Source organism: Salvia splendens, chromosome 10, assembly GCF_004379255.2.
Source record: "Salvia splendens isolate huo1 chromosome 10, SspV2, whole genome shotgun sequence".
Taxonomy (NCBI): domain Eukaryota; kingdom Viridiplantae; phylum Streptophyta; class Magnoliopsida; order Lamiales; family Lamiaceae; genus Salvia; species Salvia splendens.
In genome coordinates this window covers 27,662,173-27,687,165 of record NC_056041.1, presented here as the reverse complement: position 1 = coordinate 27,687,165, position 24,993 = coordinate 27,662,173, and the positions used below count along the sequence as shown (strand labels likewise).

At 37.2% G+C, this 24,993-nt stretch overlaps 1 protein-coding gene and 1 long non-coding RNA gene across 8 annotated transcripts; both read left to right on the top strand.

Annotated features, from left to right (window-relative positions):
• The first annotated feature begins 524 nt into the window (after nucleotides 1-524).
• LOC121752196 (probable mediator of RNA polymerase II transcription subunit 26b) lies at nucleotides 525-3,590 on the top strand. 2 transcript variants are annotated; one of them, XM_042147139.1, is made up of 9 exons: nucleotides 525-1,294; nucleotides 1,392-1,460; nucleotides 1,527-1,609; nucleotides 1,907-1,959; nucleotides 2,061-2,185; nucleotides 2,289-2,316; nucleotides 2,449-2,813; nucleotides 2,908-2,998; nucleotides 3,125-3,590. In XM_042147139.1, exons 1-9 carry the CDS (start codon nucleotides 908-910, stop codon nucleotides 3,244-3,246), a joined length of 1,323 nt encoding a protein of 440 aa, XP_042003073.1. In that variant the 5' UTR covers nucleotides 525-907; the 3' UTR covers nucleotides 3,247-3,590. The 2 variants fall into 2 exon arrangements, with proteins under 2 accessions (XP_042003073.1, XP_042003072.1); XM_042147138.1 differs by having other exon boundaries at nucleotides 2,289-2,813.
• A 13,595-nt stretch (nucleotides 3,591-17,185) lies between these two features.
• On the top strand, nucleotides 17,186-23,616 carry LOC121753206. Of its 6 annotated transcripts, none has more exons than XR_006040360.1 (6): nucleotides 17,186-17,474; nucleotides 18,249-18,475; nucleotides 18,568-18,791; nucleotides 20,697-21,096; nucleotides 21,366-22,958; nucleotides 23,047-23,616. It is a non-coding gene; the product is annotated as an uncharacterized LOC121753206 (long non-coding RNA). The 6 variants fall into 6 exon arrangements; XR_006040356.1 differs by having other exon boundaries at nucleotides 20,697-21,174; XR_006040355.1 differs by having other exon boundaries at nucleotides 20,697-22,958.
• Nucleotides 23,617-24,993: the final 1,377 nt, after the last annotated feature.

The window sequence follows — 24,993 nt, the reverse complement described above, 5'->3', positions numbered from 1 at the left end:
TAAATATAACCAATTTTAATAATTATTTATTGGATTGATCGCATGTTAATTTTATTGGCAGCAACTCGATGAGCTCGCTCGAAACTGAATTTTTAGGGTTAGGGTTGAACTTTTATAACTCAGAAAAAATCAAAACTTATTTAGCCTGTAGCTGATTGTACAGCAACCATTGTAGAGTTGGCCCGAAATCGTTGAACTGACCCGACTGCCCTACTTTGAAGTTTAAGGCGATATTCACTCTTCCAAAAATATATTACAGCTTCTGAACTTATTTTCCTTTATTATCGAGATTTTAATTAATTGTTTAATTAATGGTAGATTACAATTTATTTAAACACATAGATGCGCTTCCGTCTAAATTTAATAAACAATTTATTTGGAGTAGTGGTAAAATATTTTTGTTTTTAAGGAAATCGTTCACACATTTACTTTGTCAAATACATTAAATATATTTTCCATATTCGTGTAAAAGGAAAGGAGAAAGTTGGCTTTAATTTGCAAAAAATCATTTAATGTATGACTAATCACTGAGCAATAGACAGGGTTGAAGCTGATCACCTGTTTTTTTTAATCTTTATCTATCATCAATCTTTAATCCTACAAAAATCTCTAAAATTTAATAATTTAATTTTCATTCTATCTTCTTCCTCATCATTACCCGGATTTGATTTTGTAGTGAGATAGAATACCTCTGATTCCCTTTTGACATATATTCTTCCCTGAAATTCCATCAATTATCGAATAAAAACCTTTCTCCAAATTCTCCACTAATAATTTTATTTTTGTATCACTTCACAGTTTGTTTGAATTAAACAATCCTTGTAGTTATTGACTTTTTCATCGAGATCGAATTTCGAAGCTATTGATCGATCGAATTTCAGAAACAATTGAATTTGAATTTGCCGGCATGGGCGATGTGAGTCTGGATAAATGGAGGGATTATTTCCGAAGCGCGAGCTCCGACATTTTCAGCATAATCGAGCACGCGATACTGATCGCTGCATCCGATTGCCCTCACGACTTCCGATTGAAGAGGGATCGGATTGCGGAGATGCTCTTCACCTGCAAACTGGTCAAGTGTTTCGGCTGCGAATTGAATGGCGATAAGAGCGAGGATAAATTGAAGAGCGAGATCGATGATACGAAGGAGAGCAAGGTCAATAGCAGCAGCAGAGACTATGCTGATGATCACACGAATCAGGCTGAGGCTTTGACTGATGAGATCGAGGAGGAGTCGCAGTTCTATGGGGAGGTGTTGAGGATCAAGGATGTTGTTGATAACTTTGAGGATGAGGTTTTGTTTTTTATTTTTATTTTTATTTAATCTATTTCACTTGCTTTAGCTTCAGCCTGATGTTTGTAATGTGATGCTTATTATTTTCCCTTTGCAGTCTGATGCAATGCTGTTTGAGTGTTTGAGGAAGCTTCAGCTCATGCCTTTGTCTGTCGAGATACTTAAGGTTCGACTTGAATGGTCTTGTTGCGTTTTTTGCTTTGTTCTTGTTGACACTTTTTGGTTCTGTCAGGCTACGGAGATTGGGAAGTCTGTTAATTCTCTCCGGAAGCATGGATCAAAGGAAATCCGGAATATAGTGAGGACGTTGATTGAGTAAGGAATTTTCTATTGTGATTTCTTATTTGATATTGTGGAGGTTCTGTATATCATCTTGTTACATTGCTCATCTTTGGTTTATAAAAGAAGGATTTGATGGCACTTTTATATGATTCTTCTGTTGCTTTACTTCATAATGGATATATGAAGCAAGATTTTAAACTTTAGGATTTCATTATTCTTTAATTGTTATGTTGGGGATGTTGCACATCTATTGTTTATGGCACCGCACAATACCTTTTCCTTCATCAACTCTGCATCTAGTTGCTTATAATTTGAGCTTCTGATTTGCAGGGATTGGAAAGTGATGGTTGATTCGTGGGTTAATGCTACGGCAGCTGTTGCAGGTGTCTTAACTCGAAGTTTCTTTTTGAAAAGATAGAAATCAAAACATCTATCTAGGTTTTGATTCAATGGATTAATCATTAATCACAAATTAAAACTGCAGAAATGGCAACAGAATCTGTGAAAACATCTGTTGTTGAAGAAGAAGAGGAGGAAGAAGGGCTACCATCTCCTCCACTCGATGAAGGGGCTTTCTTTGCTACCCCTTCTTCAATGGAGCTGTCACAGGTGCCATATCTCATTTTTCTCAGTAAAACAACCAACTTTGTCGTACAATTTGTTAGTAGAATGACTTGGTTTTCTCTTTTTGCATTCAACCGCGATCACAAAGTTCTTTGACGGCATTGATGATGATGGAAGTGAGTTTCTTCCCTATGTCTATTCTGCTGCTGTTTATTCTCTGGGCGTATGCCATTCGGTTCTTAGTCGAATTTCCCACTATAAAAAAAACAAAGATGGATTATTTCTTATTGAGGAGGATGTTGTTTCAGATCCTCGAAACAGTGGGGAGTTCAACAAGAACCGAGAAAGTGGCAGAAAGCCGACTATTCCAAAAACAGACCACCGTAAATGGAAACCTCAGAACCCCCGTGACTCAGGCCCTCCTCCAAATGACCGGAAACCTGAGCCAAAGAGAAATGAGGAAGCTACATGGATGAAACAAGCCCCTTCAAAACCTCGTAGGCCTTCCAGTGATGAACCTGGACCAGGAAGACCAAAGCCTCCGAGCACTGAATCAGCCCTCGGTAGATTTAAACCATCTCCCAAACCCAAGGTTGAATATGAGACCATCAAAGCCAAGCAAAAATCCGAAAATCGCCCAATTCAGAGGAAACCAATGCCTCCACAACAGGAGGTGTGTCCATTGCAAACACTCTACTGGTTGTATCTATCTATTCGTTCTATAGCTATCTTGTCTCACATCATATGCTCTATTGTTATCATGCCAGAAGGTGAATTTGAAAAACGAGGCTTCAGTTCGTATGAAATTAGAGGCTGCAAAAAGAAAACTGCAGGAACGCTATCAAGAAGCTGAAAATGGTGAGCTTGCACTCAACTATAACTAAATTTGAAATATACTACTGGTATCATTCATGAATGGCATGATCGTGATCATATGCGTGTTTATGTTTATCGTTGAACGTTGCTACTCATTGTCTGAAACAGCCAAGAAACAGAGAACCATACAAGTTGTGGAGTTGCAAGATCTCCCCAAGCAGAGCCAACAAAGGAATCCACACATGAGGGCCGGCAACCACAACAGGCAATGGACGAATGGACGAAGATAGCCCTGTAACTACTACTACTACTAAACATAATGATAATAATTCTCAAATCTCTTCCAACTCTTCCGGTCAGAGTCCACTGGAACGATGTCGCTAACCAGACAATTCAGTTTATCCCCGGGAAAATTTAAGTAGGCGGTTGGCGGGGAGGGGTATTTTGGTCTACTTAATGAAATCATGTGGTGTAGCATAGATCTTGTAGTTGATTGTTTAGAAAAGCATAAAGTAGCCCATAAATATATGTATTCAGAATGCATATTTCCAGTGAACACACATGGATTCAAACTAAAATACAAATTGAATAGGAAAAACAAAATAGAATGAAAAGAAATGTTTTTATTTTTGTATCTCTCTTTTTTTTTTGTCTTTACTCGTGTCGTGCGAATCTAATAGTGGGATCATAAATCAATAAACGACGTAGTATAGGCACAACGCATTATTCTTCTGCTAGATAAGGAAGAATCCACTGAAAAGGAATGCGAATTATTGAATTATTCTACTTTAAAAGGGATATTTGTTTTTAACAAAGCATACTCCCTCCATCAACTATTAAATGTCTCATTATTTTTTATTTTTGTATATCCGTCAATAAATGTCTCATTTCTCTTTTATTATATTTGGTAATAGACTCTACATTTCACTAACTCATTTCACTCACATTTTATTATAAAATCAATATACTCCAATAACTTTTTTTACCCACTTTACTTTAAAGTAAAGTGGGTAAAATCAGTGCCGGTCAAATATGAGACATTTAATCATGAACGGATGGAGTATATAATAGTGAAATATCCAAATTCATAAATTGTAGTATAGGTAACTAAATGAGATGGACCCTAAGGGGGTGCGTTATAATGACACCAATTTTAAAGTGACAACGTACCATAGACCTCGTGTTGCCACGTGCTATGTTATCCTGCAATATTAGTGGCAGCATGGAGTTGGTGGTACATTGTCACTTTAAGAAAGGTTGTCATATATTCACGTTTTTTATTATAATAAACTTAAAATTAAAGTATGTATATTAACTTTAGAAAGATTAGAATTATAGTAAAAATGAATTATCAGTATAAAACAACATTTACGGGAAAATATAAAAGTAGATTCATCAATATAATAATGTCCAATAATAAATGATAGAAAATATAAATTATGGAGTAGTTTAATTATCTACTTCACTATAAAAGTATACTAATATCACCAAATTGATAATTTTGCATTCATTTAGATCTTTACAGTTAGATTATTACCACTCGATCTAATATCCAACATACATATTCAAATTTATAACAAAATACAAAATCCTAAGTCTTAAACTTCAATCATATAATTGCAAAAGTATTTTTGACTTCCCTCACTTAGAGCATCCCCACCCAATCCATGCTCTTGCCAAAGAGTATGGATGCGGGTCCGGACACGCATTTATTAATTTTTTACTCTCTGCTCTTCCGCAAGAGCACAACATCCGTATCCATGCTCTTCCGCAAGAGCATGCTCAAGGGTCTCACCATTCCATTATCCAATTTAAATACTTCAATTAATAAAAACATTTTCACGATATTAAAATGCATTAAAAATACCTGATACCATTACAAATTACTAAAAAATTAAAAATTACATAATTAAAATCCTAAAAATTAAAAATTACATAATTAAAATCCTAAAAAATTAGATTGAGAGAGTTGTTTGGTATAGTGTCATTTTTTCGTGTTTGAAATGAGGGTATTTATAGATGAAAGTATAAATTTTAGGGTAAAAATAATGAAAAAATAAATTAAAAGTATGGAAAAAACAGATATATTTTATTAGGAAGTGGAAAATTATTTTTTTTATTAATCTGAATTTTTCTGATTTTTTCATTTTTTTTAAAAAAAAATAAAAATGATAAACCAACTGCCAATCAGAGCATGCCACGTCGGCTGCTCGTGCTCTTGCCGTTGGCACGGACGTGCTCTATGCATAGAGCACGTCCGTGGCAACGGCAAGAGCGCAGCGGGACAACAGGTTGCCGTGCCGTTGGCAAGGACGACGTCCTTCCCCAAGAGCACCGTTGGGGTGCTCTTATGACATAATTTTATATCAATATATGATATATATGTTAATTTCTCCCGAACCTCCCATTTTATGTGCAATGCACATAACACATTATATTTTCTTCTAAAATTTATATAATATCAAATTGTGCATCATAAATATCAAATGTAAAATCATTTATTAGAATTAATCCAATTATATTAGTTAAAATAATTTAGATATTTAATATAAAAACTGCAAACACATATCAACAACAAATAATTTGATTTTTATTTTCTATTGAAAAAATGCTGTTTTAACTATTTTGCTCGCAAAAATAACATAATTTGTTGTACATTGTGGACATATATTGTTGACTCATATTTCGAGCAAATGAAAAAAGTCAAGGGTTCATTTTTGCTTGGCCAAATGTTATTTTTACATATTGAGGCTCCTTATATTTTGGTAATAACTATTATTTTTAATTTTATTAAATAAATTTTGAGTGTATTTTGAATTTATTTTTTTTATTTTCCTTAAAGAATAGATAATTATTTATTTAAATTATGCAACATGTAAATTAAAATACATCAATACCATTTGGTTTGTTATTTTTTATTTCTAGGGGTAATGTATTGTGTATCTTTTTATTATTAGTATTATTCTAATGAGTATTATGTAAAATTTCAGAATATATTATGCAATTTATTTAAATTAAGCCAATTAAATTCATTAGACCATAAAATAATGTAATAATATAACTATATAACACAATTTATTAAATTAAACAAAAATAAATCATTTTAATCTAATTTATGTAATTAAACTCAATAAACTGACATTTCTCCTTTAAGAGATTTGTTAAACCTCCGCCTATGCTTACATCCACTTAATATCCTTTTTAATAGTATGGTGGATATGTTATTGATCACCCTGAGGTCTTGGTTTTGATACACATCATCCAACATATCAAGTGCATGCAGTGACAATAGGGATGCGATATTTGGCATAGACCAAGGAACAACACATTTACGAGTTTGATATCAATATAGATATATTGGCTTAGATGAGCAAATACACTGAGATATTTGGCATAGAACTAGGAACATTGAAATTAAGATATGAAATCCTATAATTTAGTGTTTTTTTTACGCACAAAATCAATTTGGAAGAGGTCCTAAAATTTAGGTCCATGGTTAAAAATTAGAATAGATATTTAAGTAAACCAATTTCAATTAAATAAGTCTAACTGAATAGGAGGAAAGTGGCGGTGATACCAATTTGATGTTTTTTGGGTATTAAATGGTTGATGATCATTATTTTAGGTTTTCATAGATGAGTTGGATGCCATTGCACCTGCACGTAAAGATGGAGGAGATGAGCGAGGTATGTATAGCAGTTCTCTCTGCGTGATATCTAGACATACTACTTGTATTTGGTAAAACCTTAATTTTCCTTCATATGTATAACTTCTTGGAGTTCTACATATGTCTACTTGAAAAATTATTCGTCGTTGCTATGAAGTAGAAGACTTGTCTTGGGCGTCACCAATGCCAATATTGAAATGGAAAATCATGCAATTTATTTTTGAAATGATTGAGTTTGTCACAAAATAATATAGCTCGCTACATGTCCGGAAGTTTTGTTATGGTGTATGCTACCTTGAGTTATAGCCTGTTCTGATCAGGTGACACTTGAAATTCCTAAAGTTGGCTGGCATGAAGTTGAGGTGCAACTTATGGAAAGTGTGCAATGGCCTTATAAACACAAGGAAGCTTTTGATCGCAAGCCTCTTTTGGCTCGTGCAGTAGCTTCTTAAGCCCGAGCTCTTAAAAGGTCGTACGTGCTGGGGTTTGGTGCCCCTTGCACAGCGAAAGTCATGCATAAACAAATAAATCATGCATACAAATCTATTTGACTGATTATGAGATCAATTAACCACATGTTAAACACAAAATTGCATACATGAACGCACATTAATTCATGCTTAAGGAATTTAAACCCCAATTCATGAATTTCTACGGTTTGGAATTATCGATCGGATTCTACAAAGAATCGTCGATTGCTTGCGCCTGCTCCGCGTGTTATTCTTCGTACTCAACCACGAACCTTCTAATTTATATCCTGAACTCAGATTATGACCTTTGGGTGGGCAAAGCTTGTCAGAATCGAAAATGGCTTAATTAGAAAGAAGACAAAACTTCAGTTATGTGAAGAACCGACTTTTTCATCCACTCCCAGAGGGGAGCACGAAATTTTAATTAAATTACCCTAAAATCTTTTTTTCTAATCTCCTTTTATATAGAGTTATAATGGATTAGATTAGAAATCCATGGAGGTTGGATTTGGGCCAAACCCGTTGGACTTTTACTAATTAAATTGAGCCTCAATTTAATACAAGTCCGACAGAATATTATTATCAGCCACTGCAATAAAATAATATTGGCTGCCCGTCCAATCCCAAATTAGGAGTAATCTGGGCTTTACCTCTTTAATTTATTATTTCCCATGTTTAAGATATAAATATTCATTAATTAATTTAAGTATGCTATTTCACTTTAATTAATTAATATTTTTTCCAAGAGTTGTTTAGTTCAAAATCTTTATTTATTATTCTGGAATAAATTCCAACCGGCCGGTTTCTGAATAATAAAACCTTTTTCGAACACCTCTTGAGGATATTATTAAATTGGACTCACCCAGCATACGATTCATTGCAATAACCATACTAGCATCTCTAGACATTGATCACCATTACCCAAGATATTAGGATTCTTGGATTGGGAAAAATCCGCACCATTTGATAAATCAAAGTAGTGCATAATCAATATCGTATGCTCAATGTTATGCCAACAATGATTAAGAAATAACAATCACCGAGACCTCGTCTTTCAGTAAATAGCAAGAAAGACTTATCTCAACTGTTAGATCATTCAGTGCTATACCACACCAGTGTCGTTTATTTCCTTAGGTGAGGAAACATGCGGACTGACACTGCAATTTTTCACGATAGGTAGTCAAAGCCTATCTAGGTTGTGAAATTCTATTCTTGTAACATCCCAAATTTTGTGACTCTTTTTATATATTTATTTGAAGTTTCAATTATGAAACTTTTGTTTTAATGCGATTAAGGGAATTTTGTGAAAAAAATTGTCGTGGGTGATGTGGAGTGAAGTGTTTGATATTTTATATTTTGCAATGTTGTGAATAAATTAAATAAGATCATGCATATATTTTTCTAGCCAATTCTTTGGAATTTTCGGCCCTTCCTAATTACTTGAAATAGTATTACATTTCTTGGATTTAATTAATTGTTTTGGGATATTTATCCAAATTAAATCCAAACCAAATGATCCCTAAATTGTACTACATGAAATTCGAACTCTAGCCTACCATCCTTGGGAGTTTCGAAAATCCCCTATTTAAAATAGGAGGATGAATTATTTTCTTCGATTTAATTGGTGCCTTGTTGACTCCCTTCGTTTGAATTATATCCAATTAAATCATGTCACATTTTATTTCTTCACCAAAATTAAATAAAGAGTTGAAATAATTCCTTGGCTAGTTAAGCCAAATTATTTTCGGCCCCCTCATTATTTTGTAGAGGAGAATGTATTGTTTCCTTTTTGTGAGACCCTTTTATTCAAATTAATACCTAAGCCAAATTAAATGGGGATGTGAATATTTCCTTGTGTTGCACCCTCCATATCACACGCCCCAAACTATTATTTTCCTTGTGGGAATTTATTTATTGTTACCTATTTCATGGGAGCCTTTTTCCTATAAAGAAATTACCAAATTTAAATCCTATTCTATTTAATTGAGGATTTAAATAATTCCCTTGTGCAATTCCTCTTAAATTTTCGGCCCCTACCTCATTTTTCCTACTTGGAGATTTAATTTATTTTGTTCCCTTATTTATGGAATATTCATTATTTTATTTCCTAAATTGTGGATCTATTTCTCTCCAAGTAAATATCAAATAATTCCTTGTTAATTCTCAGCCATAATTTTTGAAAATTATGCCTCTTTTAATTGTGGGAATTTTAATTATTGACCTCTATTTTATTCCCCCACAATTAATTAAATTTTGGATTTAACCTACAACTATAAAATCACCTAAACTAAACCCTAGCCCCCATTTTCTCCTACCCTAGCCGTCCACTCTCTCCCTCTCTCTCTCACACACCTCTCCTCTCCCTCTCCATATGCTCTCCAAAAATCCTCCATTCATCCTTGTTCTTGCATCCGTTGGAGTTGATTTTCAAGAGTTTCCGACGAATCGCATCAATTGTTGTTTCTACCGATTCGTTTTTATCAAGAAAGGTATATTTGATTCACTTTCCCTCAATCTTTCCATTTAATCCGTGTTCTTGAATCCTACATGCATATAGTGAGTGTAGGAATCATAGATCGCAAAATTAATCGGTGGGAATTTGTGTTTGCATGAGAACTTTGATGAACATGCGATTTAGAATGAGTTTATGTGAAGTTTGATTTGAATCTTTGGTGAATGATGTGAGTGTATGTGCAAACATGATTATGAGAACCTTTTTGAGCATGATTTTGTGTTATAAGCATGAAAAATTGTATTTGGATGATTGAGGAAGAAACCCTAATTTTGAATTTGTGAGCCTGAAATCTGTGACGTTCGAACAGCAGTTTCTGATGTGTAATTGACCTATCAAACGATCGAATTTTGATGTGAAAATTGTACTGAGTAAATTTAAAGGTGTTTTCTGCGTCTCGTGTGAATTTAAGCCCTTTTTGTTGAAAAATGGATTTTTAATAAATGTTTGAAGTTGACTGCGCAATTCTTCCAGAAACTTGTGTTCTCGCCCAGAAAGTTTCGTATTCTGTTTGACCGACCAAATAACCTCCGTTTGATGTGATTCTTGAACTAAATGAACATTTGAAGTGTATTCTGAGTCGTGTAAAAAGTTCAGCATCATTGGACATCGGATGAATTTATGGTGAATTTTTCAAATAAACTGCACAATGCTGCCAGAATTCTTATGTTCCGACCAGAGAGTTGTATAAATGTTTTGACTGACTTTAAGTAATTATCTATTGATGTGTGGACCTTCCAAATTTGGTCGAACAACTAAATTATCTTTTGGTAGCCTACTATGAGAATTGACATTTATTTGATTTCATCCCATATTCATGAACTATCTTATGTTCTTTCAAGCTCCGTGGGGATGATCATAACCAATTGTTATATTTCAAAATCGGTTCATATCCAAGTTAAGACTGTTTGACTAAAGTTTGTGTTAGGAGAGTTAAGAGTAGTAGCTCGACTTTTACACGTCATGCCTTGGAGAGCGTTGACATAATTTTGGGAATGGATTGGCTTGTCGAGAACCACGCGATGATTCACTGTAAAGGGAGACAGATTTCTTTTCAAGCCCCGGGCAAAGAGCCGACCATCTTATATGGGATCTCCATGAACCGACGAACCTCCATAATCTCCGCATTGCAAGCAAACACGATGATAAGAAAAGGGCGTCAGGCGTATCTTGTGTACTTGAACGGGGAGGAAAAGAAGGATTTGAAAGAGAAAGACGTCGCAGTAGTACGAGACTTTACTGACGTGTTCCCTGAAACTATGCCTGGACCACCGCCTAACAGGCAAGTGGAGTTTACCATCGACTTAGAACCTGGATCTGCGCCAGTATCGAAAGCACCATACCGAATAACCCCTAAAGAGTTGGCTAAATTGAAGATTCAGTTGCAAGAATTGCTCTATTTGGGATTTATTCGACCTAGTGTATCACCGTGGGGGTGCCTGTATTGTTCGTTAAGAAAAAGGATGGAACGATGAGAATGTGCATCGACTATCGTGAGCTCAACAAGATGACCTTGAAGAATAAGTACCCACTGCCGAGGATTAATGATTTGTTTGACCAACTTCGAGGAGCGGGCGTATTTTCGAAAATGGACTTGAGGTCGGGATATCATCAACTAAAGGTCCGACGAGAGGATGTGCCTAAGACTGCTTTTCGCACTTGTTATGGCCATTATGAACTTGTCGTGATGCCATTTGGGCTGACCAACGCCCTGGCCGTCTTCATGGACTTGATGAACCGAGTCTTCCACGAGTATCTCTACAAGTTCGTGTTAGTCTTCATCGACGATGTTTTAGTATACTCGAAGAACGAGGAGGAACATGGATGGCATCTACAAACAGTGTTGGAAACGTTGCGAAAGGAGAAGCTTTATGCCGAGTTTAGTAAGTGTGAGTTTTGGTTGACTCGAGTGAACTTTCTTGGTCATATTGTGACGGCAAATGGAATTCAAGTAGACCCAGCAATGGTGGAGGCCGTGCAGAATTGGAAATCGCCGAAAACGCCGAGTGAAATCCGCAGTTTCTTGGGATTGGCGGGATACTATCGACAATTCATTGAAGGATTCTCTAAGATTGTGAGACCGATGACGCAACTGTTAAAGAAAGGAATCAAGGTGGTTTGGACGCTAGAGTGCGAGGCGAGTTTCCAACTGTTGATAGAGAAATTGACTACGACACCAGTCCTAGCAGTACGAGAACCCGACAAGGACTTCGCCGTCTATACTGACGCGTCGAAAGTAGGACTAGGATGCGTGTTGATGCAGGATGGGAAGGTGATTGCATATGAATTTTCCGACTCATGATTTGGAGTTAACAGCCGTAGTGCACGCGCTAAAAATTTGGAGACACCATCTCTATGGAGTGAGATGTGAGATTTATACGGATCATAAGAGTCTCAAGTACTTCTTTGAGCAGAAGGAGCTAAACATGCGACAACGACATTGGTTAGAGATTGTGAAAGATTATGACTGTGGTATTCACTATCACCCGGGCAAGGCGAACGTAGTAGCCGATGCTTTGAGTAGGAAGAACCAATCTCAACTGGCTTATTTCCTAACGCAAGAGGAAGTGTTGATTCAGGAATTCGACAAATGAGATTGGAAATAGTGAAAGCGCCCGAGACAGTAGAAGCGAGATTGGCGACGCTAATGATTGAGCCAGATTTGAGAACCAAGCTCATAGAAGCCCAACGATGTGATGAGAAGTTGGAATAATTACGTGCGAAAATGAGAGCCGAGAAGCTTGATCATTACCGTGAGGAGGCGGATAATGCCTTGACGTACGATGGACGATTGTGTGTGCCGAGCGATGAGGCGCTAAAAGATGAGATTTTGAGTGAAGCACACGACACGCCTTACACTGCTCACCCCGGAAGCACGAAGATGTATCGAGATTTGAAGCAATGTTTTTTTTGTGGAGTGGAATGAAAGGAGACGTGCGTCATATGTTGAACGATGTCTAGCATGCCAACAAGTGAAGGCCTTACACCAACGACTATATGGGAAGTTGCAACCACTCAAAATTCCCGAATGGAAGTGGGAGCATGTAGCTATGGATTTCGTGACGGGTTTGCCAAAGTCACAGAAGGGCAACACTACGATTTGGGTGATCATCGATCGACTAACTAAAAGCGCGCACTTTTTACCGATTCGAACTACTTATGGCGCGGACAAGTTAGCAAAGCTCTACGTGAATGAGATTGTGCGTTTGCATGGGGTGCCAAAGACCATTGTGTCCGACCGCGATACGAAGTTCACATCATAGTTTTGGATGAGTTTGCAACGGGAATTGGGCACACAACTGAACTTCAGCACTGCTTATCACCCGCAATCGGACGGGCAGTCAGAGAGGACGATTCAAACGCTCGAGGATATGCTGCGAGCCGTTGTCTTAGATCGTGGGGAAAGTTGGGAAACTGTTCTACCGTTGGTTGAATTCGCCTACAACAATAGCTACCAAACGACGATCGATATGGCTCCGTATGAAGCCTTGTATGGCAGGAAGTGTCAATCCCCACTGTATTGGGATGAAGTTGGCTAGAAGAAGATGTTAGGACCCGACGCTATAAAGGAAATGACCGAAATTGTGCATCAAATCCGCGCAAGGATCAAGGAAGCTCAAGATAGGCAGAAGTCGTATGCTGACGTCCGTCGAACGGAAATCAAATTCGACGTTGGTGACAAAGTGTTCTTGAAAGTATCCACGACGAAAGGAGTTGTGAGGTTTGGAGTGAAAGGCAAGCTGAAATAGCGTTTGATAGGACCGTACGAGATTATCGATGAAGTAGGTCCTGTGGCTTACCGCTTGGCGTTACCTCCCAGTTTTGGGAATGTGCACAACGTGTTCCATGTGTCGCAGTTGTGCAAGTACGTGTTTGACCCCAAGCATGTGATTCATCAAGAGGAAGTGGTCTTAACCCCCGACATGAGCTACGGGGAAAGGCCCGAGGCAATCCTAGATCGGAAGGTACAAGAGTTACGAAATAAATCGATAGCGTCCGTGAAGGTGTTGTAGAAGCACCATGGTCCCGAGGAAGCCACGTGAGAGTTAGAAGATAAAATGAAAAAAGTTTCCCGAGTTGTTTACGTGAGATGATCAAATTTCGGGATGAAATTTCTGTTTAGAGGGGAAGGATGTAACATCCCAAATTTTGTGACTCTTTTTATATATTTATTTGAAGTTTCAATTATGAAACTTTTGTTTTAATGCGATCAAGGGTATTTTGTGAAAAACATTGTCGTGGGTGATGTGGAGTGAAGTGTTTGATATTTTATATTTTGCAATGTTGTGAATAAATTAAATAGGATCATGCATATATTTTTCTAGCCAATTCTTTGGAATTTTCGGCCCTTCCTAATTACTTGAAATAGTATTACATTTCTTGGATTTAATTAATTGTTTTGGGATATTTATCCAAATTAAATCCAAACCAAATGATCCATAAATTGTACTACATGAAATTCGAACTCTAGCCTACCATCCTTGGGAGTTTCAAAAATCCCCTATTTAAAATAGGAGGATGAATTATTTTCTTCGATTTAATTGGTGCCTTGTTGACTCCCTTCTTTTGAATTAAATCCAATTAAATCATGTCACATTTTATTTCTTCACCCAAATTAAATAAAAAGTTGAAATAATTTCTTGGCTAGTTAAGCCTAATTATTTTCGGCCCCTCATTATTTTGTAGAGGAGAATGTATTGTTTCCTTTTTGTGAAACCCTTTTATTCAAATTAATACCTAAGCCAAATTAATTGGGGATGTGAATATTTCCTTGTGTTGCACCCTCCATATCACACGCCCCAAGCTATTATTTTCCTTGTGGGAATTTATTTAATGTTACCTATTTTATGGGAGCCTTTTTCCTATAAAGAAATTACCAAATTTAAATCCTATTCTATTTAATTGAGGATTTAAATAATTCCATTGTGACGTTCGAACAACTATTTCTGATGTATAATTGACCTATCAAACGATCGAATTTTGATGTAAAAATTTTACTGAGTAAATTTCAAGGTGTTTTCTGTGTCTCGTGTGGATTTAAGCCCTTTTTGTTGAAAAATGGATTTTTAATAAATGTTTGAAGTTGGCTGCGCAATTCTGACAGAAACTTGTGTTCTCGCCCAGAAAGTTTCGTATTCTGTTTGACCGACAAAATGACCTCCATTTGATGTGATTCTTAAACTAAATGAACATTTGAAGTGTCTTCTGAGTCGTGTAAAAATTTCAGCCTAATTGGACATCGGATGAATTTATGGTGAATTTTTCAAATAAACTGCACAATGCTGCCAGAATTTTTATGTTCCGACCAGAGAGTTGTATAAATGTTTTGACTGAACAAATGCCATGATTTGAGTGTGAAACTTTCACTGAATGAACTTGAATGTGTCTACTGAGTTGTGACCAAATTTTATCTTCATATGAGGTCGGATGAATTTTTGGTGATTTTTACAAACCAACCGCGCAGTTCTGCCAGTTTTGTTGTTATGTGAAAATATCACTTATTGCTAAGTTTGATGAACTATATGATGCATGTATGATTTGGGAAAGTATCCTATGACGTGATTATGTGTGACACATTGAGAAATATTATGGCATGTTTTTCCTTATGTCGATGAATGATGGGATGGGTAATTTAAGGGGAACGAAAAAGGAACAATAGGACATGCATGATAACATAAGTTTATGGAAAGCTGATTGTGTTGTCGTTGGCAAGGGTGATTGAGTATACGTGAGCTCGAGGAACGAGAGTTGCATAAGTTGGAATTGTGTTGTTAAGCAATCGAGGTGGGCTTTCTTTTCAAACCTTTTTATTTTCTGAAAATACGATTTAGTGTTATAAGGGTGGTTTAACTTGTTATGTCATGCCATGTTATTTTGTTTGTGAGATTGTTGCCTGATGCCTAGTTCGTCTGAGCTTGCTCTGTTAGGCTATATGGCTGTGTTGTGAAACGAATTCGGGTTTGAGTAGGGCCAAAAACCCTATCAGGCTGTGTACACTGATGGGATCGTGAGCCGTCCTTGCTAGTCGGCCGGTCTCGTGGGCGAATAGTGTGGCCACACTTTCGTCGCACTGTGATATGATGATTGTGATTGATGGATTGATGTGAAAAGTGGGGAGATAAATTGTCTGGCCAGACTTGAAATATTTTTGTGTTCTCGTGATATTTCTTACTTTATATAAAACTCGAGATCACTGGTATGGATGACATAATTATATTAAAATGTTTTCGCCATGAGCCCAATTGAGTACAACAAGTACTCAGCCCTGCATATTCTTTTTCTTTATGTGCAGGTTGAGCGGGATGTTGCGGAGGATGTTGAGTTGGCCTAAGAACTTGGGATGCGTTGTGTCTTCATACATAGGCGTTATCCTCGACTCTCTTTAAACCTTATTTCCGCTGCCATATTTTGAACTATGTCTCAAGACTTTAATCTTTTTCGTACTGTGTTGAGCATGTATAGTTGTGTTAGACTTTAACCTTGTGTTTACCTTGTTACTCTAAAATGGTTTTTCCGTGTATTAAACCAAATGTTTTCTTTTAGAAGTTAATTGAATTTTAATATTTATTTTCTCCGCTTCTTCTTTTAAAAATAGCTGTCATAAGTCGTTTCTATTTAATAGTAAACTTATAACATTAAACTTCTTTAAACTAAAATATTTTCTTCCTTTAAGCTAATTGAGTTTTCATAAACTGTCATCCTTGTATGTTGTCGTTATTGTTGGTCACGATCGCCGCATTTTTAGTACCCCTAGTAAGGGCGGTCGTGACAATTCTCTTCTACAAAGAACCGACTGCGTCACCTTCTGTGAACTTCGTTCACGACCAGTCTACTATGCAAAAGAATTAGACTTGTTTGCTTCTTATACATTTAAATATTTGACGACATCTTATAAATGCATAAGCAAACATCAATACGATAAAATTATTTCTTCTCGCCTTGGATTAGTGGATTGTAGAGTTTATTGTATACAAACAATTCTATCCGTGCAACATGCTCGAAATATGCTTTTCATTATACCAATGCTAACAGTATGTACTTTGTTCACAAAGGCCAGGGCTAATGCTCCTTCGGTTGTATTCTTTGACGAAATTGATGGTTCTTATTGTGTAGATGCCTTTTTTTTTTATGAACTAGCATCTCTAACCAAGCGACAATAATTTGTGTCTAACTTGCTGTTTAATTTGTGCCTGATTATGTGATGCAGCGATTCCCATCATATTACTCTGCTATCATCATATCCTCTTTCCAAAGTGATGGAATATCTTAATAAACCGAAAACATTGTACACCCCTTCTTCTACAGTTTCAAATAGCTATCTTTCTCATCATTCTTCCCTCCGTGACCTGATGCAGCTATGGGAGATTTTCCTACTTCATTTTTGTTTAGAATCCATTTTTACATAGAGAAAATGAATTTTTTTGACATTATGGCAATGCCCTAATACGGTGTAAATAATACTTCCTCCGTCCAAACTAATCCTTTTTAGCACATCCCAACAAAGTTGAGTCATTTCATTTTTGATAAAAAAAACTAAAGGCTTGATTGATTGTATAGAATACGTCCAATAGACCCGGGATTCTTATCTTGACCCGCTGAAATTTAGTTTCATATCTACCATTCGACAGATTAGACGATACTACCTCCACCCCTCCGATTGTGTGAAACCCAAAATTCTCGATTGAATATAGGGAACTTTGCAGACCATTTTTCCCCTCAATTCCCCTTCTTGTACACTGTCCTCGCCCCAAATTCAAGTGAGAGCTTCAAAACTTGAGTTTCTATAGTTGCGGCCATAAGAGGAAGATCGATTTAGAGGCTAAGGGAGGTATTTCCATGGCCATGACAGACCAACTATATCAGACTAAGGTAGGTCTATTTCCCTCAATTGGGTTCCCTCTCTTACCATATTTTGTCGAATTCACAAATCGATTTTTCATTTACGGTTCTGATATTGCGTCGAAGGGTTAGGGTTCCCTCTGTTACCATTTTTTGTTCCACGAATTTGCAGTAAGGGATTAGTTCATTCAATTTTCAATGGATACTGTGTTGAAGGTTTGTGTCAGTGAATTTGCATTGAAGTCTAGATTTAATGAATGAGATGTAGACTTTATTCTGTGTGTTGGATAGAACTATACTTTTCAGTCGAAATATTTCTGGAATTTGAATAAGTTGATATCCTAATATTCCTGCAGTTTGGATTGAGCATCTTAGAGACTATGTTAATGCAAGTATCTTGTTATGGTTGCCAGTTGAATGACGAAACAAATTTATTATTTTTGTGCCAATCATTTTTAGCTATTGAAATCAATAATTCTCCCTTTTGCGTCATTCTTTATGTTGCACGTAGGCGGAAAGAACTATCATACTTCATGCTAATGCTTGAGGAGATAATTACTAACCATCGGTTGAATATGTTAGTTATTTGGATGTTAATCTCCATTATCATATCCAAGAAGACCAAGAAAACTAGAAGGTTTTGGAGGAATAGGTTTTCATTGCTTTAGCGCATTCCAGCTAATGTACACCACATTAATAGATTGGTTGGTGTAACTGATCGGTCATTCTTGGATAATCTACGCATGTATAGGAACACATTCGGTCGACTATGCCATTTATTGAATGATGTCAGTGGTTTTGTAGATAAGAAGTTCGTCACCCTTGAAGAACAAGTAGCAATGTTCTTGGGTATACTGTCTCACCACAAAAAAACTCGTGTGGTTGGTTTCGATTTCTTTCGCTCATCGCAGACCGTTTCTCGCTACCTGCATGTTGTTTTATATGGCATGCTAAAGCTTCATGAAATTTTGCTAGTGAAACCTGAACCGGTTGAGGAAAATTGCACCGACACAAGGTGGAAGTGGTTTAAGGTTTGTTTATTTGTGGCAATTAATCGTTTGTTGAATCTTATATGCTTATCTCCAACTGAACTAATATATCACACTTGTTATTCTTTCCAAAGGGATGTCTTGGAGCATTGGACGAGACATACATCAGCGTTCGTGTTCCTACATCAGATTTTCTCAAGTAACACAATAGGAAAGGACAAATAGCCACCAACACATTGGCTGTATGCGACCACCGTCTAAAATTTATCTGTGTTACCTGGGTGGGAGGGATCTGCAGGGGGCTCGAGGATGTTGCGAGACACACTCAGTAGACCACTTGGCTTCAAAGTACCAAGAGGTATTACATTATATTTAATTTTTTATTCGTCTGATATTTAATTTTTTATTCATCTGATAATAATTATATCATTTACACTTTTATTACTTTTAGTAATTGAATTTCACATTCTACTAATTCTCATAATTTATTTTTCAAAAAATTACAAATATATAAAGTATGACTCAAATTCTACTAACTTTTTTCATCCATTTTTATACAATTCTTCAAACCCCAAGCAAAGTTTAAAAGAGTAAGATAATTAAAATAATGAATCATGGATGGACGAAATATTTTTTAATACTATGCAAAATATGATAAAAGACAAATATTACTTCAGACAACTTCAAATTATTTCAACCTGAACACATCAACATTAAAACGTCTAAACTCCTAAAAGTTGAATCTATCACTATTTAAAAGTAAACTTCCATTATAATTGGGAGTACTATTTAACACGGATTTAATTTAGCAAGAGCTAAATATTGTATTTTTAAGATTTCAAAGTATTTAACAATAGGAAAAATAGAAAAAAAAATTGTTGGCATGTGCGTAAGCACTTCATCAGCTCTGCCTGACTTCGTCAATGCTCTCGGGTATAAATTGAGTCCACCATGAAGATCACACATTTTTAAAATCAGGCCTCTATAGATTGAAAATGTGTCTAATGCTAGTAAGACTCGACCTAATATAACAATTTTCAGAGGTTCCAAGCGCCACCAAAATAGGACACAAAGTAACTACAAATAGATAAAGACAATACACGAGTTCATTCTAGTGTTCAAAATAGACATAGAAGTGGACTTCATTCACATCCACAAGCTGAAAAGTGCATCGAACTCCCGGAACTAGCTGATTATCATTTTTTAAACGTCCCAGCCTTTCTTCACCCAAATCTTACTCTCGGAGTGCGCAAGCTCAAGCAACCATGTTCCTCTTGATTCAACTGTTAAGTAGATAGGATCTTCTAGTGCTGAGGGTCGTATATGTTGCATCCAGAAATCAACAGAGATCTTCTGCTAGGAAGACAACAAATTGAATCAAGTTGTGTTCTACCAATGATAATTAATGTATGATGTTAAATAGTTGGGTATCAAACATACCAAACTCTTCTTGATGTCGAACTTAGTGCGGACAACTATGAAAGTTGGATGGTTGTACTCGGCTAAGGCCAGCGCGCTCATGGCTCTTGAGCACTCTGCACATGATTCGGCTTCAGTATCTGATGGCTCCTCGTCTTCAGATGTGTCAACATCCGGCGAGTTTGGCACTTCATATTCATCATCCCTATCCCGTACAAAAAGACACAATTAGTGATTCAGGTTAGCTACTACAGTTTAGTTGCGAGATCAATAAGTAAGTACAAGAATTAACATGTTTTCACACTTTCGATGTCACGCCTCGGAGGACATCCACTTCTTGCCCTATAGCGTTTCACATCAAATATTCCATCACTTACAAGAGTGAAGGCTAATGTGTCATCGTGTGTGATATTATTATCTTGGATGAAATTGGACCACCCCGTACGAAAATGACAATCACTAGCAATGTTCAAAAGACCTACTTCCCAAGAGCGTCTGTTAGGCAGCACCAATCGACAATGGAATGATAGGGTGTTTTCATGCTAAGCGACGAATTCAGGTGGTAAACGCTATATGTTAAAATACAAAACATCACTAATAAGACATGCCTTTATAATACATGTATTTATTAGAAGGTTTATGAAATTGCAAAGCTTAAATAACTTGAGGCCAAGCTAGTTTAAATTGTCAAAATGAAGCATATTTATCCGTCGTCTCTCTTTTTAGCCCAGAAGAAGTGTGGATTGAAATTACAAGAGTAAAAACTGCAAATACAAATGAGATACTAACAATGTTTTTGATGTTTGTTTCCTTGTTGAAAATCTTGATGAATGACGGTTTTCAGGGTAGGCATCATCGTCGACTTTGTGTATAAACAAGAGATCAGGGGAAGACTCCCACAGGGCGAACACAGATTTTGGCCCAAACATGTGTGGAAAGGTTATATCCCTTCAAAGTACTCCTTTACCACCTGGTAGGCAATCAGGGGAAGACTCCCAACCCGAGACAGACTCACATACCTTGACATTGATCAGGTATGTCCACTATGTAACGAGGAACCAGAAACGGCCAGCCATCTTTTCTTTTTGTGCAACACAACTAGAAGAACTTGGCAAGATATTAAGATGTGGCTTGGCATCAGAAGACCCCTCACAACAATACCAAGTGCCATTAAATGGATGGCGCGAGAGAATGTTGGATGGACTGTCAAGAAGAAAGCAAAATGGATAGCACTCGCTGCTTTGGTAAGTCTTACGTGGAAAGCCAGAAATGCGCTTATCTTTGATAGCAAATCATTCGACATGGCACGATTACTCTTTGAGGTAAAAAGAGTAACTTTTGCTACTCTTTACTTGCAATAAGATGGGTCCCAAGGTCTTTGCCTTGGTTGTGTGTGTATGCCACTACCAAAGGAGTATACCCTTTGGTAGGATGGCCTTTGAGATTGGGACACTGATGTCTTTGAACGACCTAATCCTTAATCCTGTCGCATACTTTATCCATTTCCTTGTAGCTTCAGGAGTCGGACCATGCGCTAGCTCCGACTTTCTGACATGTTTCGAGCCCTCTAGCCAAGGGAGCTTTGGACGATCATCCGTGGGACTGGGCGACAATCCGAGTGCCCTAGCCCAAAGGTGTCTAAACCGGCATGGCGCAGCAAACAACCCCTGAATCGCTGGTTCGTATCGCCTTTTAATTGGGTCATTTCGGGGGGGGGGGTACGAACACCCCACAAGCTAGAATGTCCCTTGTGTTCCGAGTCGGTCGGTATAGGGATGATTTGCATGATAAACAAAAGGTCCGCCTAGCACTAGTTTGTCCGACTGTCCAAGCTATAACTCCTTTTCCCCCTACCTCTTTAGGGTACTCTTTTTCCTCTTGAGGATTTTATCCCATTGGGTTTTGCCTCAAGAGGTTTTAATGAGGCCCGCCCTCCACCATTGGAGGGTTTGTGGTTTAGGGGTAGACCCGGACCTTCCCACATAGGTATGCCTATGTTTCCTTGTAAACCTCATTACCGCAAGGACGATTGTCTAAGCCATTAGGCTTTCTATGGACTACAAGTATAATTTGTGTTTGTGTTGTACGTTGGCTTGACACAAGCCCTTGGGTATGCCCAAGATCGGTTGTATTTTGTTATTCCTCTCCCCGGCCTGCTAGCTTGACTATTTGGTCGTATCCCTCGGGTATGCCCGAGTTATGATTGTACTTTTACTTATTTTATTTGATTTATTTACACACAAAAAAAGAGAGATCAATGGTGTGAGACCAAATCTTTCATGTGAAGAGGTTGAGTGAAGGAACTTACCCATTCGGATCCAGTGAGGAGGTTGCGCCATTATTTTTGAGTAGTTGGGATGTGAAATGTGAGCATTGACATAGGGTTTCCTCCTATTTAATTCTTCAATCTAGTGGAACTATCACTATGCATCAGCTTTGTTCTTTTTTAATATCTGATTGGAATAGTTGTAGAAATGAATGCATTTTAGGAGTAGGCCGGCTAGGTGAAGATATGCACACTAAAGTAGGTGGTTTCTTTGCACTCAAAACCTAAAATTAATGAGAGGAAATGGCGTTGGAGAGCTTTTGCAGATTTTTGAGTGATTGAATTTTGTCACCATGCTTAAATTGAATTCTCGCCAGTTGCATTAAAGATGAGTAGGTATTTAGGTGATGGAAATTCTGTATAAATCTTCTATTAAGTTGCACCATTATTGACAGCTAAACCATCCAATATTCCAAACAAAATATTCCTAAACCCTTCAGCTTGAAATGCCTATTTACGTCCATCCTCAGTCAACGTTCTTCTACAGACAAACATGGACGTATAAGCTTGATACGCACCTGTTGTTAACATTTTCTCATCTCAAGGAAACGTATATGGGAGGGCACAAGCATTCAACAAGTAGCAATCAGTGAAGCCGCAACAATACTCGCCGGAGAGCATGTCGTTCAACTCACGTGTGACGAACTCTCAACACGGCTACAAGTGCTCAAAGCTCGATACGACATTTTCAATGAGGTTGTTGCAACAAATGGCGCGACATAAGACCTCAAACATAATGTCATTGTAGCCACAGAGGAAGTGTGGAGTGAAATATTGAAGGTTTCAATTTATATTAGGTATTTACATTTTTTTTGCATGAGAAGCAAGTAAACGTTGTAACTCCTTGATTTTTTGTTTTCAATCATAGCGAGATCCATTCGTCGAGGCTTACTACTATCGCGACGAGCCAAACTACAATATGCTTGCTATTTGTTTCGAGCTCAAGGATGTCAAAAAGGAAGATGATATGGAGGTCATCAATGTGATGGACACACCTCAAGCTTTTGGCCGAGCTCTAGATGGTACTGAAGTCACAAGATATGACAGAGCTTGTCATTATATCGGACTCGTCTGAAGGTTTTAACAATGTGAAAGGTGTTTATCTCATCTTCTAACCTGATATGGATGAAGTCAATTCACCTATGGCCCCTATGGCTAAAGGTGTGCGGCGCAAACTCTTCTCCTCGGACTATGTGGATTCTCTAGACCGAAATTCCTCTACTTATGGATCTGTCCCCAAGCCACCATGTTGCTCGGGCCCCTCCTACTAAATATTAGATATCAGCTATGAAAGTCTGGATCCCTTTTGATTGTGGCTTGTGTAAAACGAGTAAACATTTTAGGATCAAGTTATGGATGACTACCTATGGTTTCGTAGGTTGAAGAACGTTGTGTAAGCACGTTTGTCTAGCTGCTACTTAGTTAAACTTTTGTTGAATACTTGGGCTGACATAGAGCCTTAATCCCAAAAGAACCTAACATACATTCCAACAATTGCATAAAGATGCTACAAAAGAAGATGTAAAATAGTCCAACCATACATCTCCCATCAAATTATGCCATCACTTTCCAGCAAGAACACCACAAACTCTAGGCGGTCGTCCTCCGGCATACTCCAAAAGAGATCAAACAGCTCCGGCTCCTTCACAAGTTTTGCAGATGTTTAGAACTTTTGCTTCATTGTTAACCCAGAGATGTTTCCTAGCAGCTTGTAGACCTCCTCTCGCTTAGCACTTTGTCCAAACTTGTATCCAATCCTTTATGATAAGGTCTCTAGTCGTGCTGTTGTATTCCCATTCATCTTATTCATGATATCAATGACACTCTCCAGCTGATCTACAGATTTTCATTTTTTACCTCCTTTTTTAACTAGTTTCAGACCTATCCCCATGAGTATTGTTTTCATCTCCCGGCTCTGGGATGACATGCTCACCTACTACTTCATTCGCTACTACTTCATCATGAAATAGGTCGTCTAAACTCATATAGTAATCACCCTCCACATAATTGTTGGTTTGATCATGTGAAACCTTCATAATAGCGACAGCTTCCCCCGCACCTTTCGCCCGAGCACCAACAACACAATCTTTGCCAAAGATCTCTTTCCATGCATCCCAAAGAGGCCAAGATTTGTTTTGCATGTAGCTCCCGTTGTTGTCCTTCTAATTTATATGAGAACGCAAATACAGAGTCATTATACACAACGAAATATAGGTGGTCTACTAACCCACTGAAACATATGTTTTGTAGCACATAATAAAAATTAGTATGTGATGCACTTTTTATTAGCACTATAAATACATGCAAGTATACAGAGTAGGAATAGTATAGCTAAAGGTTAGTACCAGATATCGATCACGGGGAAAACAAACACAGACTGTCTATCTTCTACTAAAACTCAATTACTATTTGGAGAACCGAAAGTTTTGGGAATTTTTTGAAAACAAAGAACAATAAAAAGCAAAGAAACAACTAATTGCAAATAAACAACGGAGATAAAAGTATAGAGATAAGGGAATTCAAGGGATGTGCTTTCTCAATTATGGTTATACAAATTTCAACTACAACACCATAGCACAGTTCTTACTTTTATAGAACGAGTCACCTAGTTTATGCTCATGCAATGCAAACGTTGATTACAAACATTAGGGTTGTCAATCCAAATTCGTAACTCCTAGAAGCTCCTAAGACCCTTAAAAAGTCCTCACTCTCAATTAACAGTGTCATTTTAAAGGAAGCTAATTGTAGTGTCTATTAAGTGGATCCAACTTGCCAACCTCCTCTCACGATTATGTAGCAAGTTATATTAAGTCAT

Excerpts from the sequence above, each read along its gene's own strand:
- LOC121752196 (XM_042147138.1), top strand. The coding sequence starts at position 908 with ATGGGCGATGTGAGTCTGGATAAATGGAGGGATTATTTCCGAAGCGCG. Across the intron at positions 1,295-1,391 it reads TTGATAACTTTGAGGATGAG|TCTGATGCAATGCTGTTTGA; the intron begins GTTTTGTTTTTT and ends TTCCCTTTGCAG. Across the intron at positions 1,461-1,526 it reads TGTCTGTCGAGATACTTAAG|GCTACGGAGATTGGGAAGTC; the intron begins GTTCGACTTGAA and ends TGGTTCTGTCAG.